At 34.4% G+C, this 14297-nt stretch overlaps 1 protein-coding gene across 1 annotated transcript in view; it reads left to right on the top strand.

Moving 5' to 3' along the window:
• The window catches only part of LOC118636072 (fibronectin type III domain containing protein 3C1-like), a 35462-nt gene extending 22561 nt beyond the window's left edge, over positions 1 to 12901 (top strand). The window contains exons 15-25 of the mRNA XM_036271133.1: positions 581 to 649; positions 1317 to 1435; positions 1563 to 1668; positions 1997 to 2082; positions 2243 to 2356; positions 3656 to 3805; positions 9444 to 9718; positions 10066 to 10278; positions 10716 to 10882; positions 11952 to 12073; positions 12563 to 12901. Coding sequence (XP_036127026.1) covers positions 581 to 649; positions 1317 to 1435; positions 1563 to 1668; positions 1997 to 2082; positions 2243 to 2356; positions 3656 to 3805; positions 9444 to 9718; positions 10066 to 10278; positions 10716 to 10882; positions 11952 to 12073; positions 12563 to 12901 — 1760 coding nt within the window. The remainder of the gene's footprint in view (positions 1 to 580; positions 650 to 1316; positions 1436 to 1562; positions 1669 to 1996; positions 2083 to 2242; positions 2357 to 3655; positions 3806 to 9443; positions 9719 to 10065; positions 10279 to 10715; positions 10883 to 11951; positions 12074 to 12562) is intronic.
• Positions 12902 to 14297: the final 1396 nt, after the last annotated feature.

The following is a 14297-nucleotide window of genomic DNA, read 5'->3' as shown; positions in this document are numbered from 1 at the left end:
TGTCCTTGAGTGAGGATAAAAAAAAAAAAAAGAAATCTTCCTCTAACTGCTCTCAGTTTTATAAAACATTCTCTTAATCATCTGTATCTGAAATATTTCACCATATAAATGAGTTTAGTTGTAAACTATATATTTTTTCTAGTTCTCTATAGTGCTATCTCATTAATTCACACATGAATAAATTAAAATTATGGTTATTCCAAGTAAGACTATATCTAATATAGAGGCCACAATTAGAAGGACACATCAATAATAAATGTCAATTTGACATAAAGTATATTTATGCAAATTATTTTGCCTCTTAACTGGCAAAGTCAACTTTAATGTACATATATTTATCATTTAAGTCTCTTCCAAAGAACTTTAAAATATTAATTAAAAGTTTCATGTCCAATATTCCAAGCATGTACATTGGATTATGTTTTTATCATCTTTATTTGTATGTGAAAATTAATATCCTATTAAATTTAATGTCTGTATTTTTCCCTCCATGAAAAAAAATTTAATTTATGAGATAACTTTCCAGTGAAAGACTTTTAAGTTTATCCAAGAATAATTATAATTTTATTTCTCTTTTCAGAACCACCCAAAGATGATGGTGGGACATACATTTTAAGTTACAGTTTAGAAGTTAATGAAAATTCGGATGGTAAGATACCATGATTTTTTTTTGGTTTTTATTTTCAAATAATTTTAAATTAAAAGTTGCAAAAATAGTATAGAGAATTCCCATGTATAACCTTCACTCTGCTTCTCCTAATACTAATATTTTATATAATCACAATGCAATTATCAATACCAGGAAAATGGCATTGGTACAATACTATTAACTCCCAGAATTTACCTAAATTTCTCTAGTTTGGGGTAACAAATCATGTATTCTTACTCATCTTTTATGATTTTATGACTAATTCTACAGGAAATATAAATATTTAACAATTGTAAATAGGTAATGGGACCACAGCTAATTTCCAATATGGTTATTTCTTTGTATATTCGTAAGATAACAGTGGGCCCTGCCGGTGTGGCTCAGTGGACTGAGCATTGTCCTATGGACTGAGAGGTCCTGGTTCGATTCCCATTCCCAGTCAGGGCACATGCCCGGGTTGTGGGCTCGATCCCCAGTAGGGGGCGTGCAGGAGGCAGCCAATCAATGTGTCTCTCTCACATGGATGTTTCTATGGCTCTCTCCTTTCCTCTCTCTAAAAAAAAAAAAAAAAATCAATAACATTTTTTTTTTTTTTTAAATAACAGTGGGAACCCACAAAATTTATAAGCTACCTATAAATTGGATAAGTTTGCTTTTATCTCTTCAGGGAATTTCTGGAACATAGTCTACAATGGAACCACAAGGGAATTTCTATATGATCACCTGCAACCTGGTACTACATATAAACTGAGAGTCTTTTGCACTTCTTCTGTAGGTCAAAGCCAGGTGAGAACACAGAGATGGAAAGGTTTTTACATTGATAATTGAAATGAACTGTACCATATTACTAAATATTTTGACAAAATTGAACTTGAATTATTTATAGTCATAAGGTATTTTGCATTTTTCTTAGCCTTCAGGCATATTGACTATTCAAACACCTACTCTTTCTCCTGCATCTTGCCATCCTCCACCCTTGAATGGTAAGGCGAAGTCCCAACAAACCAACATCCAATGTGGTGAAGTTTCTTGTGTGATTTGCATGACTATACCTAAGTTTTCTATATTATAACCTCTGATTTTTATATATTTAATGTTATTTAAGCAGAGCAAATCGTTTTCTTTTGATACAAAATTAAATAATGTTTAGAAAATTACTTCTTGGTCATCAAAATTATAAATTTTTTAATGTATGGAAATTAAATTAAAAAGTAAATTGACACAAATTAATATAAATTGAATTATATGTTACTTTACTGTTTTCACAGACTTAAATTATTTTTGTTTTACTTTAAGAAGCACCCTTAAAACTATTTGAAAAAATTTTTATTTTGTATATTTTTATAGATAATCCTCCTACTAATGGAAACTCTAAAGCACTTGCATATGTCAAAAAGGCAAAACAGAACCAAGATGACATACAAGGGCGCATAGTGAGTAAATAGGACTGGGGTAATTATATTGTTCAGTTGATCCATTTGTAGTTCATTTCACTTTGGATGAATATATGCTTCTACTTTCTGTCAAAGTGGGGAGTGACCATGCCTGCACAATAATTTGTGTGTTTGCTTATTTATTTGTGTTTATTTGTAGTTCGGATCTCATTCAACAAAGTGTGAAACTATGCCAGGCCCAAGCCCTCCTTCTCAGTGTGGTACACCTGTGCTTGCCTGCAAAGGGTCAACCTGTGTTGTTGTTAGTTGGAAAGTATGTTATCAATTTATTTTAACTTTTTATTTTTCTCAATTATACTTTATATTCAATATTATTTTGTATTAGTTTCAGGTGTACAGCATAGTGGCCAGACAATCTATACTTTACTACAATCTATACTTTACAAAGTGTTCTTTCTCCCTGATATTTCCAGTACCCAATTGACACCATACATAGTCATTACAATATTATTGACTTATATTCCCTATGCTGTACTTTACATCTCATGACTATTTTGTTACCAATCTGTACTTCTCAATCCCTTCACCCAATCCTCCAGCCCCCTCCTCTCTGGCAACCAGTCTGTTCTATGTATCAATGAATCTATTTCAATCAATTTAATTTCATTAATTTTGTTGATATAAAAGCACAAAATTGGTTTGGAAAATTTTTGAAAGTCTAGAGCTCCCTAAGAAGTCAAAGTTTAGATTAGCGTTCCACAAATTTTGACCATGATACTAGAACACACTAGTGCTAGATCTGATACCAGTGCTATTAGGAAGGCTAAGGCTGTGGTAATTCCATCTTACAGATTCTATATTTATGGAGGATAATAAACTTGGAAAACCAAATAGGCTATTAATAGGTATAACTAATCAAATTTTAAAAACCAAAACAAGAGGTAATAAAATTAAATCAATTTATAGACATTAGTTTTTAGAAGCATCACTGGGAAATCCCTGTTTGGATGTAACTCTATAATATAACACATAAGAAATGTGACTATGAGAATGAAGTTTTCTAAAACGTAATTTTTACATCCATATGTCTATCTTCCCATTCAAACTTATCAAGTTCAAAAAATAAGAATTGGCCACATAGGTATCTTTGAATTTGTCTTCCCTTTTTTTCCATACTCTAGCAAAGTTTTTGGCATTGACACAAAAGCTTTAATCTGATAATAATAATAAATGACAAGTGTGATTACATCACTATTCTAAAGCCAGAGTAGTGGGGTTTGTGTTTGATCCCACTGATCAATAGCAAAATTAATTAACATTAATATATCTAAGTTTGTTTTTTTAAGTAATTCATTTGAAAATAATTTTATTAAATTGAAAATAGTAGTTCATTAAATATGTGGGATTAGTCAATCTTTTTTCTTAATTTTATTTAAGCCTTTTGATGTTATAGTTTTCTTATGTTTAATTATTTCTACATTTGTCTCTATCTTATACCACTTAATAGATTATAAACTATGACATTGAAAGGAACATGCCGTAACTTTCCACGGAATCTAGTAGAGTGAACACTTATAGAAAAAACTCAATTTCTATTTGTTGTATCTTTCAGATTCCTGTATGTAATGGTGCTGAAATCACTGATTATAGACTTGAGTGGGGACAAATTGAAGAATCGATGCATTTGATTTACACTGGCCCTTGTCTGAGCTATGAAGTTAAAGGTCTCATTCCAGCAACTACCTATTTTTGCAGAGTTCAGGTAATCCTAACAGTTCTTCCAATGTAAGTAAGGTAACCTATGTAATCCACATTCATAATACTGGCACCATTTCCACTGTAGATACCAGAAGAGGGTCACACATTTCTAAATCTTAAAAATTCCAAATATTTAGCAACAATATTCTGAGTTCCTTTACCTGGCATTTAAAGCCCCACATAATCTGGCACCTATTTTCTATTCCAACTTGATCTGCCATTATTTTCTTTATAGTTCTGTGTTTCCCAAGTGTCCCTGAATTTAGCAACTACCTGAAGTGCTTGTTTAAAAACACTGAATCTTGCACCTCTACTCAGACATACTGAATCAAAATTTCTAATCCAAAGACTTGCTAATAATCTGTATATATTTTTTATTGTTTACACTGTTACAGATGTCCCATCCCCCCCCATCCTTTGCCCATCTCCACCAAGCCCTTGCCACTCCTCCCCTTCCCTCTGGCCAATACCACACTGTTTTCTGTGTCTAATCCAAAGATTTGCTAATCTGTACATTTTAAAAGTACCCAAAGTGATTATTATCAATTAGGAAAAACTGCATAAACTATTTCAAACAAACAAGTTTACTCTACAACCACCCCCAAGTATGCCTTGTACATTTATTCATACTGTGTTCTTCCTATCTTGTCCCATAAAACCAAACTTTCTCTTAAATGCTTCCCTGAAAACCTTAGCTATAAGTGATCTCTTCCTCTCCGAAACTACTAGAATTATAAGACTCATAACTTTAAGGTTTGGGGAGATGGTCCAAATTTAGAACAAACTGATATGTTGTCCCTATAAAGTCAAGCCATCAAATACTAGGAGCCCTAAAACTGGGCATCTAAGTTGCATCTCCCAGATTGTGTTTCATAACTGGAAATTGTTTTTATTTTTAATCCTGTCATAATTTTTGGTTATCTCTATTCTTTGTATTTGAAAAATGCTCTCATAGTATATATTTATTAGTTAGAAGGCCACTGCAATAGTCCAAAGGATAGGTTGCCTACTTCAGAGATGTTAATGGATTTGAAAGATATTAAAGGTAAAATTCAATGGGATGGGTTTCTGCCAAGACAGATGGGTTTCCCCATACCTCCCAGGTCCTCCTCCTAACATCTAAAAAACCCTGAACATAATACAACAAACAAGCATGGGAAGACTCTAAATGGTAGAAAGAAAGAAAAATATGAAAAGAAAAAGAGCCCTGGCCAGGGTGGCTCAGTTTCTTGGAGCGTCATCCTGTGCACCGAATGGGTGGTGGGTTTGATCCCTAGTTGAGGCGCATGCAGGAGGTAATTGGTCTCTCTCTCTCTCTCTCTCTCTCTCTTTCTCTCTCTCTCTCTCTCTCTCTCTCTCTCTCTCTCTCTCTCTCTCTCTCTCAATAAAAATGTAAAAAAGAAAAAGATCCTAGGGACCTCCCGACTTGAGAAGCAACACAGTGGTGAGCCCCCTGGGTTTCCTTATCACCTCCCACATATCCAAAAAAAGGATGTGGAAGAAGACTCCAACTCAAAACTTCCAACAGAAAAAGGCAGGAAAAAAACCTCCAAGAAAAGCCTGTTTCTTTCCAAGCAAAATGGCTGGAAAAATGATAGCCTAACAACAGAAAACATTTTATATAATACCCACATTACTCCAGCCAAACATCAATGGAAAAATCACACACACCCTTGCTGTTCCCCACCCCTGAAGTTTTAATAGGCCGATTAGGAAGCTGACCATCCAACTCATCCCAGAAGCAAGAAACATGCTTTCATTTTCCTACCCAGGGATTTCAGTTTTGGCAGAGCCATGCGGGGAGTTCATCCTCTATCCCCTGCGTGGCAGAAGCAGGCAGTGCTCTGCTCCCATTCCCCTGCCAACTGGTGACAGTGTGACCAAGCATTGAGCTTATGATCTCTTTATACCTCTCCGACAGAAGAAGGCAGCAGCACTCAGATTTCCCTGCAGGGATAGTGTTGGCAAGCTGAGCCTCCACACCCACCCCGTAGCAACAGATTGAACAAGACAATGTGATTCAAGCTACATAGAACTCTACTTTCCTTCTACTTCTGTGTCAGTGGGATCCCATGACAAGCTGAACCTATATTTTGACCTGCCAACACTGAGACTGAAATAAGATCTGGGAAACAGGGCTAGTCAGTTCTCAGGTCCCCTGTCACCGGCTGTCAGCAAGGGCCAGTGGATAGCTTAGCCTCAATTTCTACTTAGCATCACAGAGAAGATATAGATGGTAGGAAAAAAAAACCATCTTAATTAGCTCCCCAGTCCTCTAATATCCTTCTGCTTGTGCCAAGGCCCAGCTGGGAGCTGAGCTTCCACTCCCACCCTGCAGGAACACAGAGATATTAGATAGTCTTCTACTTACCACCTCCATGGTACCAGCAGGACTCATTGGAGAGCTGTGCTTATATCAGCACTCAGACACAGAAATACAATACAAATAGTTGCCCCACTTTTTCTAGAAAGGGCATCAAAGGGTTCTAGACAGGAGTGGAACTTCCACGGTACCCAAACTTTGTACTATACCTCCAAAGGGGTACTGCATTATAAACAAAGTGATCAAAAAAGACACAGAGTCTCATAAAATATTCAAAATGTCCAGAATAATCATTTGTCATAATGAGAACCAGGAAAATCACAACTTAAGTGACAAAAAACAATGAACAGCCTCCATGATGAATCAGAGGTGTGAATTATCTGACAAGGATTTAAGCAGCTATCAAAAAATGCTTCAAAAAGCAATTATGAGTTATCTTGAAACCAATGAAAAATATTTTAAAATCTCAGCAAAGAACTATAAATTATAGAAAAGGACCAAATGGAAATTACAAAACTGAAAATTATAATAACCAAAATTAAAACCTTACTAGACGGGCTCAATAGTAGAGTGGAGATCACAGAAGATACAATCAGTGAATTTAAGGACAGGTTAATATAATTTACCCAATATGAACAAAAGAAAGGAATTAGAAAGAAAAAAAATGAACAGAGTCTCAGTGACATATGGAACAATAACAAAAGAGCTAATACTCCTATTATTAAACTCCCAGAGAGAGGAGAAAGAATGGGAATGAAAAATTATCCAAAGAAATTAGAAAGACAAATATTTCTATGTGGCATCTCCTAGAAACAGATTATAGAAAACTGGTTACCAGGAGCTGGTGGGTAGGGGGAATAGGGAGAGATTGGTAAAAAGGTATAAATATTCAGCTATAAGATTAATAAATTCTGAGAATCTAATGTAAAACAATGTGACTATATTTGTTGACATTATTACATAATTGAATTTTTTTGAGATAGAGAAATGTAAATGTTCTCTCCAAAAAAAAAAGGATAATTTTGTGAGGTTATGGTTGTGTTAATTAACTAGATGGTGGCAATCCACTTACAATATGTATGTATATCAAATCACCATAATCTACCCTTTAAATATCTGAGAATTTTATTTGTCATTTATACCTCAATAAAACTGTTAAAATAAAATAAATTGGACTGGGTAAAAATAGGGATAAATATATACTAGACTGTCTTTCCTATAGGTTCTTAAAATGTATTTAATGTTTGATGCAAAAATCATATCACCATCTGATGTGGTGCTCAATATATAGAAGGGAAAAACTTAAAATAATTATATTTTTAAATGGGGAGAGTAAAGCTACCTAAATTGAAGTAAACGTTCTAGACTTTTATCCAAGTTGTGAAATATCAATACTAACAGACTTTAATAAGTTACATATGTATATATATTTTTTTCTTTATTGATTTTTAGAGGGAGAGGGAGAGAGAGAAATATTGATGAGAATAAACATCGATTGGCCGCCTCCTGCATGCCCCGCACTGGGGATCGGGCCCACAACCTGGGCATGTGCCCTGACTGGGAATCGAACCGTTGGTCTCTTGGTGCATGGGTCAATGCTCCACCACTAAGCCACACCAGCCAGACTACATATGAATATTTTAAAACCTGGGAAACCACTAAGAAAAGTATATGAAGCAATTATACTTAAAATAATATAAATAGCCCTGGCAGATTTTGCTCAGCGGTTAGAGTGTTGGCCTGTGGACCCAAGGGTCACAGGTATTATTCTCAGTCAAGGGCATATACCCTGGGTTGCAGGTTCAATCCCTGGCCCCAGTCAGGATCATACAGGAGGCAACCAATAAATATGTCTCTCTCATATTGATGTTTCTCTCTCTCTCTCTCTCTCTCTCTCTCTCTCTCTCTCTCTCTCTCTCTCTCCCCCCCTTCTTCCCTCCCTTCTACTCTAAAAATCAATGGAAAAATATCCTCAGGTGAGGATCAATAATAAATAAATAAAATACTATAAATAAATCCAATCAAATGAGTTTTCCAAAAAGTGTTCAAGTATCCTATAGGAAGGTAAGAAATGAGCCAGGAGAGTTGTGATAGGAGATCCCAGCAGTGTCCAGGGAAAGGAGAGATGGCCTTCATTGCCCAGGCATTAGACTCATAGGTCCCTGCCCCCACCCCTTGCCAGAAAGGAAGCTGCGGAGGCCAGAGACACAGTGACATAAATTAGCCTCAGCGTATGAGGAGGTGTCCCTTGGGGGATGAGGTCAGGGTTGAGACTCACAGTCAGCAAGCTTGAGGGCTGAGCCCCACCCATGAATGGGGCAACAGCAGTCAAGACCCAAATACAACAGGAGAGCTCACATAACCCATACAAGGGACATTCCTAGAGCATTAAGGGTTATGTTGGCCTCATAAAATGTGAAATGTGTTAGGAAGTATTGCTTCTTCAATTTTTTGGAGCATTTGAGAAGAATATGTTTCAAATCTTCAAATGTTTCGTAGAATTCACTAGTGAAGCCATCTGGTCCTGGACTTTTGGGGGGAAGGGGGGTTTGACGGTTGTTCCAGTTTCCTCACAGTTGAACAGTCTATTTAGATTTTCCAATTCTTCATGATTTAGTCTATGGAAGGTTATATATTTCTAGGAATTTACCCATTTTTTCTGGGTTATTGAATTTGGTGACATATAGTATTTTACAGTATTCTAGTATGATCCTTTGTATTTCTGTGATATCTGTGGTAACATCTCTTTCATCTCTGATTTTGTGTATGTATATGAGTCTTGTCTCTTTTACTTAGTGAGTCTAGCCAAGGGTTTGTCAATTTTATTAACCTTTTTAAAGAACCAACTTTATGTTGTATTAATTTTTTGTAGTCTTTTTGTTCTCTATTGGTGACAACCCTGAGAAAATCATGCTAAGTAAAATAATTCAGACACAAGAAGTTAAGAACCATATGATTTCACTTATATGTGGGGTATAAAACTGAATACAACAAATGAACAAACAAGAAAAACAAACAAAAACTCATAGACACAGACAACAGTATGGTGGTTACCAGAGGGATAGGGGCAGCAAGGAGTAAAGGGGGCCAAATGTATGGTGAAGGAAGATGATTTGACTTTGGTGATGGGCACACAATGCAATATACAGATCATGTATCATAGAAATGTACACCCGAAACCTATATAATCTCATTAAGCAATGTCACCCCCATTAATTTAATTTAAAAAATAAAATAAATTATATTTTGGTTTTTTGCAGCAAAATGGTTTATGCACAAAAATGGAATACTGAATCTCTAACATAATATACTCTTTCAGGCTATAAATATAGTTGGAGTTGGACTGTTTGGAGGAACTGGTATAGTAACCACACCAGCAACTGTACCAGCAATAGTACCAAAGTTACATGAAGTTAAAAACAAAGTTTCTGCCAAATTGGCATCATCTTGCATTGCTATTCAATGGGAGAAACCAGACTGCCATGGTTCTCCAATCATTGGATATAATATTGACTATGGAGACAGAAAAATGTTGACTGTTGGTAGAGTAACAGACTGTGTTCTGAAAAATCTACAGCCTGACACCACATACAAGTAAGTCACTTATATCTTACTTTGGGTAGATGGAAAGCTTTTTGAAAATTTTGAGCAAATTTCATTTGTATGTTTTATATACTCTACACAATATTTCCTTTGAAAGGGAGTTTTACTGTTTTAGAAAAAGTTGGCATTACTAAGAACCAGTTTCTCCTCACCAAGAATTGTCAATAGTAATTATGCAGATTTAATATTTTTGTCTCAAAAATGTATGTGTAATAATTAGTATAATATGATGGTCAATATTATACATAGGCTTACTAGGGCTTTAGAGTAAATGAAGAAATGTATTTTCTTTTCTAAATATAAAATAATATAGCTTAATTTTTTCTTCTCACCACTAGAATCAGAATTCAAGCTATGAATTATTATGGACGAAGCCCATTTAGCCATTCATTAAGAACCAAAACCAAGCCACTACCACCTGAGCCTCCACATCTTTACTGTGTGGTCTATGGACACCAGAGCCTCAAACTGAAGTGGGGTAACTCTTTAAACAAAGGGTTACTCTCCAACCTTATAAGCTATAATTTGTTAATGGAAGATCAATCTGGCAGGTAAACTATTTTCACTATTTAACATGTATTCTAATAAAAATGTTTTAACATTGCCTATCTTAATCCTATAATCCAAGTGGCTTCAATGAACTAATAGATGTGAAAGCAACCCATTATCATGTTAGAAATACATTCTTCACTTCCTGCTGATAATTTAGCTCTCTATTTTCACCTCTTTCAAAACACTTCTTCCTTCATACAGCATACATTAATACCAGAAAATAGAAGTTACCAAGAAACATGAAAGCCAGCACCTTACCATATGATATTTACAACCTGATTTTTTACTTTTGTGTTTTACCTATCTGGCTTCGAGTTGATATATTTAGAACTTACTGAGGTTTTATAATCGTTTTTAAGTCAGTTATATAGTTATTTGTACCTGTGTGACTGCTAAATAATAATATTGCTTCTCCCATCTCAATCCCCACTCCCAGATTTTCTATCGTTTACCATGGATCTTGTCAGACTCACAAAGTGCAAAGACTGAGTGAATATACTCAATACAAATTTAAAATTCAGGCATGTAATGAAGCTGGTGAGGGACCACTGTCTGGTATCTATACTTTCACTACAACCAAAACTCCACCAGCAACACTTAAAGGTAAGTGTTATAAGCCATGACAACAAAGACTGCATTAATCTGGGTTCCAATAGCACATATACAAAAATCCACAGTAAGGTTTATTTTAAATATTCAACAATATAATACCAAAGAAACTAGTGATTATCGATTCAAAGGGCAATGTAAAATTAGTGAGTCTCAGAATCATATTGTTTAAAATATCTTTGAGATCAACTAATCTAGCCAATCACTCTATCACCACAGCCATTTTTAAGAGGAAGAAGACAAGTCCCCAAATCGTAAGAAACTTGGCTAAAAGACTTTATGAGCCAGTGGCAGAGCCAAGATTAGAATTATAAGCTCTTTGTTTCCATTGAGTTCTACTTCTACTTTGCCATTATGTTCATTCCTTGCTACATCTTGTGTTTCCTCAAAAGTACACAAAACTTATCAACTGATAGGTGTGATTATACTGACTAATGCTGAAAAAGTAAGACCATGTAAACTTAGTATTTGATACATATTTAGTATAAATTTGTAGTCTCATATTTGGTAATTAGTACGTATTTGGTAAGTTTTGAAACTCTGAATTTTCTCTCCTTATTTGAATAGTAAAAAAAAAAATGGTGTGCAATACATAATGGGGCCAATTTATATTCATGAAAACTTGAGTTTTGAGCATTTTTTCTTCCCAGTTATGAAATTCAGTTGTTCCAATCCATTTATATGAGTCCAAGCACTATTCTGAAATCATTTATTTTTTTTCTTTATTGATATTAGAGAAAAAGAGAGAGAGGAAGGGAGAAGAAGAGAGAGAGAGAGAAACATCGATGAGAGAGAACATCGATTGGCCACCTCCTGCATGCCCCCCACTGGGGATTGGGCCCACAACCTGGGCATGGGCCCTGACCGAACCGGTGACCTCTTCGTGCATGGGTAGACACTCAACCACTGAGCCACACCAGCCAGGCATAACTATATATCTCTTAAATTAAGCCTACATGAGCTGCCTTTTAATGACCATGGAAAATTATGCGAGAGATTTCAATGTATTCAAGATCATCTAGGAAAAGATGGAATCCTCTAAATTGAAATTCTCTTTTTCTAGCACCTAAATTACATCAGGTGAATAGCAGTGTTTGTGAGGTCAAATGGGAGTCTTTGGAACCAATAAAAGGAGATCCCATTGTTTACAGTCTTCAACTCATCAGTGAAAAAGGAACTGTCCTGGTAAATTTTTGCAAATTTAGTCTTTAACATTTTATAGTTTTACATCCTGCTAGGGATTGGGCTCTTGTCAAGGAGTAACATATTCTTATAGGATGTTTGAAGTAACTCAGTGTTATCCAAAAGTCATATCTGGTCCCTAATTTATGTGCATAATATTATTTGGGGACTTAATTAACTTATTCATTTAATATTGAGTAATTTGGTATTTCTAGGTTCTACTGACCACATGCACAACAAATTCCAAACCAAACACAATTAAAGTTTAACAATTATAAGTCTTTATTATTTCCTACATTAAACAAAATTACCTAAGCAGTACTGGGTCCTCTCAGAATATTAGAGACTATAAAAATAAACTTTTATTTTTTTGTGTTTACATATTCATGAAATAAAGGGATTAATCCATATTTTTCCTGTTGTCAAAAACCACACTATGCTATTTTATTTAGTAATAAAATATAATTTTTATTTTGACTCCTTTTCCGTTAGATTTACAAAGGACCAGACACTTCATTCTCCTTTTCCAACTTTCTCACAAATTCACATTATCGCTTCAAGGTCTGCGCCGGACGCCAATATCAGAATTCTGCCGGCTTACAACAGCTCTGGGGACCATATAGTCCCAGTGCTCTTTTCTCAGCTCATAAGCAACAGCCAAGGACCAGCAAAGAAGGTAGAGGAAAGGGTAGAAAGTGCCCTAGTGAAGGTAAAGATGAAAAGCCCAGGATAAAGATGGACAATGATATGTTTATTCTAATCCTTGTGATACGATTTGCACTAATCGCCATTCTGTGCGCTGTCGCAGTTAAACACTTCCTAATCAACTAATCTACTTTTATGCATTTTGATCTTCTTAGGAAGTTCTAAAACAAATTACATCAAATGTAGAAATTGCTAGATATATCTCCATTCTTATGTAGAAATCATATTTGTTAGAAACCTTGACATTTACCTGACAGCAAAAGAACTACTTTACATTCAAGAAATTCATTGTGACAGTAAAAGAGGTATTTTTAGAAAATAGGTCTATTTTAAATTTGAGAATTTTAGCAGTAAAACACTTTCACTGTTATATAAAAATACCTAAAAGCTCTCAGGAAAATTATTCCCTGCCTTAATTTTTCAAATGAATACCTTTTAAACTTTTTAGAAGTATGAGAGGATTATATTTTGAAATTTTATTTAGAACGCAGTGGGAAAAATCAATTCTATATGTCAACTTACATTCATATGAAATAATAAAAACTACCTACGAACCTCCTGTACTGTAATTTTTTTCAAAGTATAACATATTCAACTGTTTGGCTTGCGCCCTGATTACTTTGATAGTGAGGAGGAGAAGCAGGGATTTGGGGAGTCATTTTATACCATTCCAAACTCTTTAAAATGTACCCAGTGTTGGTTACTCTCTAGTCAGAATGATTAAACATTACACATATGATGACTCACTTTTATATGGCATATTAAAATGATTTCTTCTCAAAAGTGATGGGTTCACATCTATTTCTAGTTACAAATGAAGCATCTCTTCTTTATTCCTACAATCCATTCCACAGGAGCTATTTTAGTGGTCTTACAGGGGAGATATTACCCACTCCAAAAGACTACCTTCTTACCTTTATTGAAAATGTTTAAATCTCATCTCTTATTTCAGAGTTTGTTCTATGTTTTCAAAACTGAAAATCATAAATTTGACACAAAAGTATCAATTTTTATGTGAACTATTAATTTTGGCCTATCCAATGACATTATCTTTCATTTGATATTGCATTAATATGTGGTATAAATATAAAATATTTACTATGGTAGTTGTTTTCAATTTAGAGATTGAGGTATGGTTTAAAATATGGAAAACATAAAATAGTTATCTTCAAAAGTAAATTGTGATAAAATGTGAATCCACTTTCTATAAATTATATCTGCTTCATATTTTTATTTTAAATATTACTTAAAATGGAAATTTTAATGTAATAAATTGGTATACAGCAAGACTTTTCTACCACACAAATATTTTAAACCCTGCTAAAGAATTATATCCTGTTATTATTTTTTTTGCCTATAGTAAATATTTAAGTAATATTTTACCCAGCAGAAAACATTTTAAAGATGTATTGAAAAATCTCACCTCTTTAGTAAATTACATTTCAAGGAAAATGGGAAATTTTCTTGATTTAAAATATCTCTTGAGATTGATAATTAAACTAAATACATTTTTTTTATCCTC

Source organism: Molossus molossus, unplaced genomic scaffold (genome assembly GCF_014108415.1).
Source record: "Molossus molossus isolate mMolMol1 unplaced genomic scaffold, mMolMol1.p scaffold_m16_p_2, whole genome shotgun sequence".
Lineage (NCBI taxonomy): Eukaryota > Metazoa > Chordata > Mammalia > Chiroptera > Molossidae > Molossus > Molossus molossus.
Note: the sequence above shows the minus strand (reverse complement) of the source record. Positions and strands in the feature narration are given on the sequence as shown.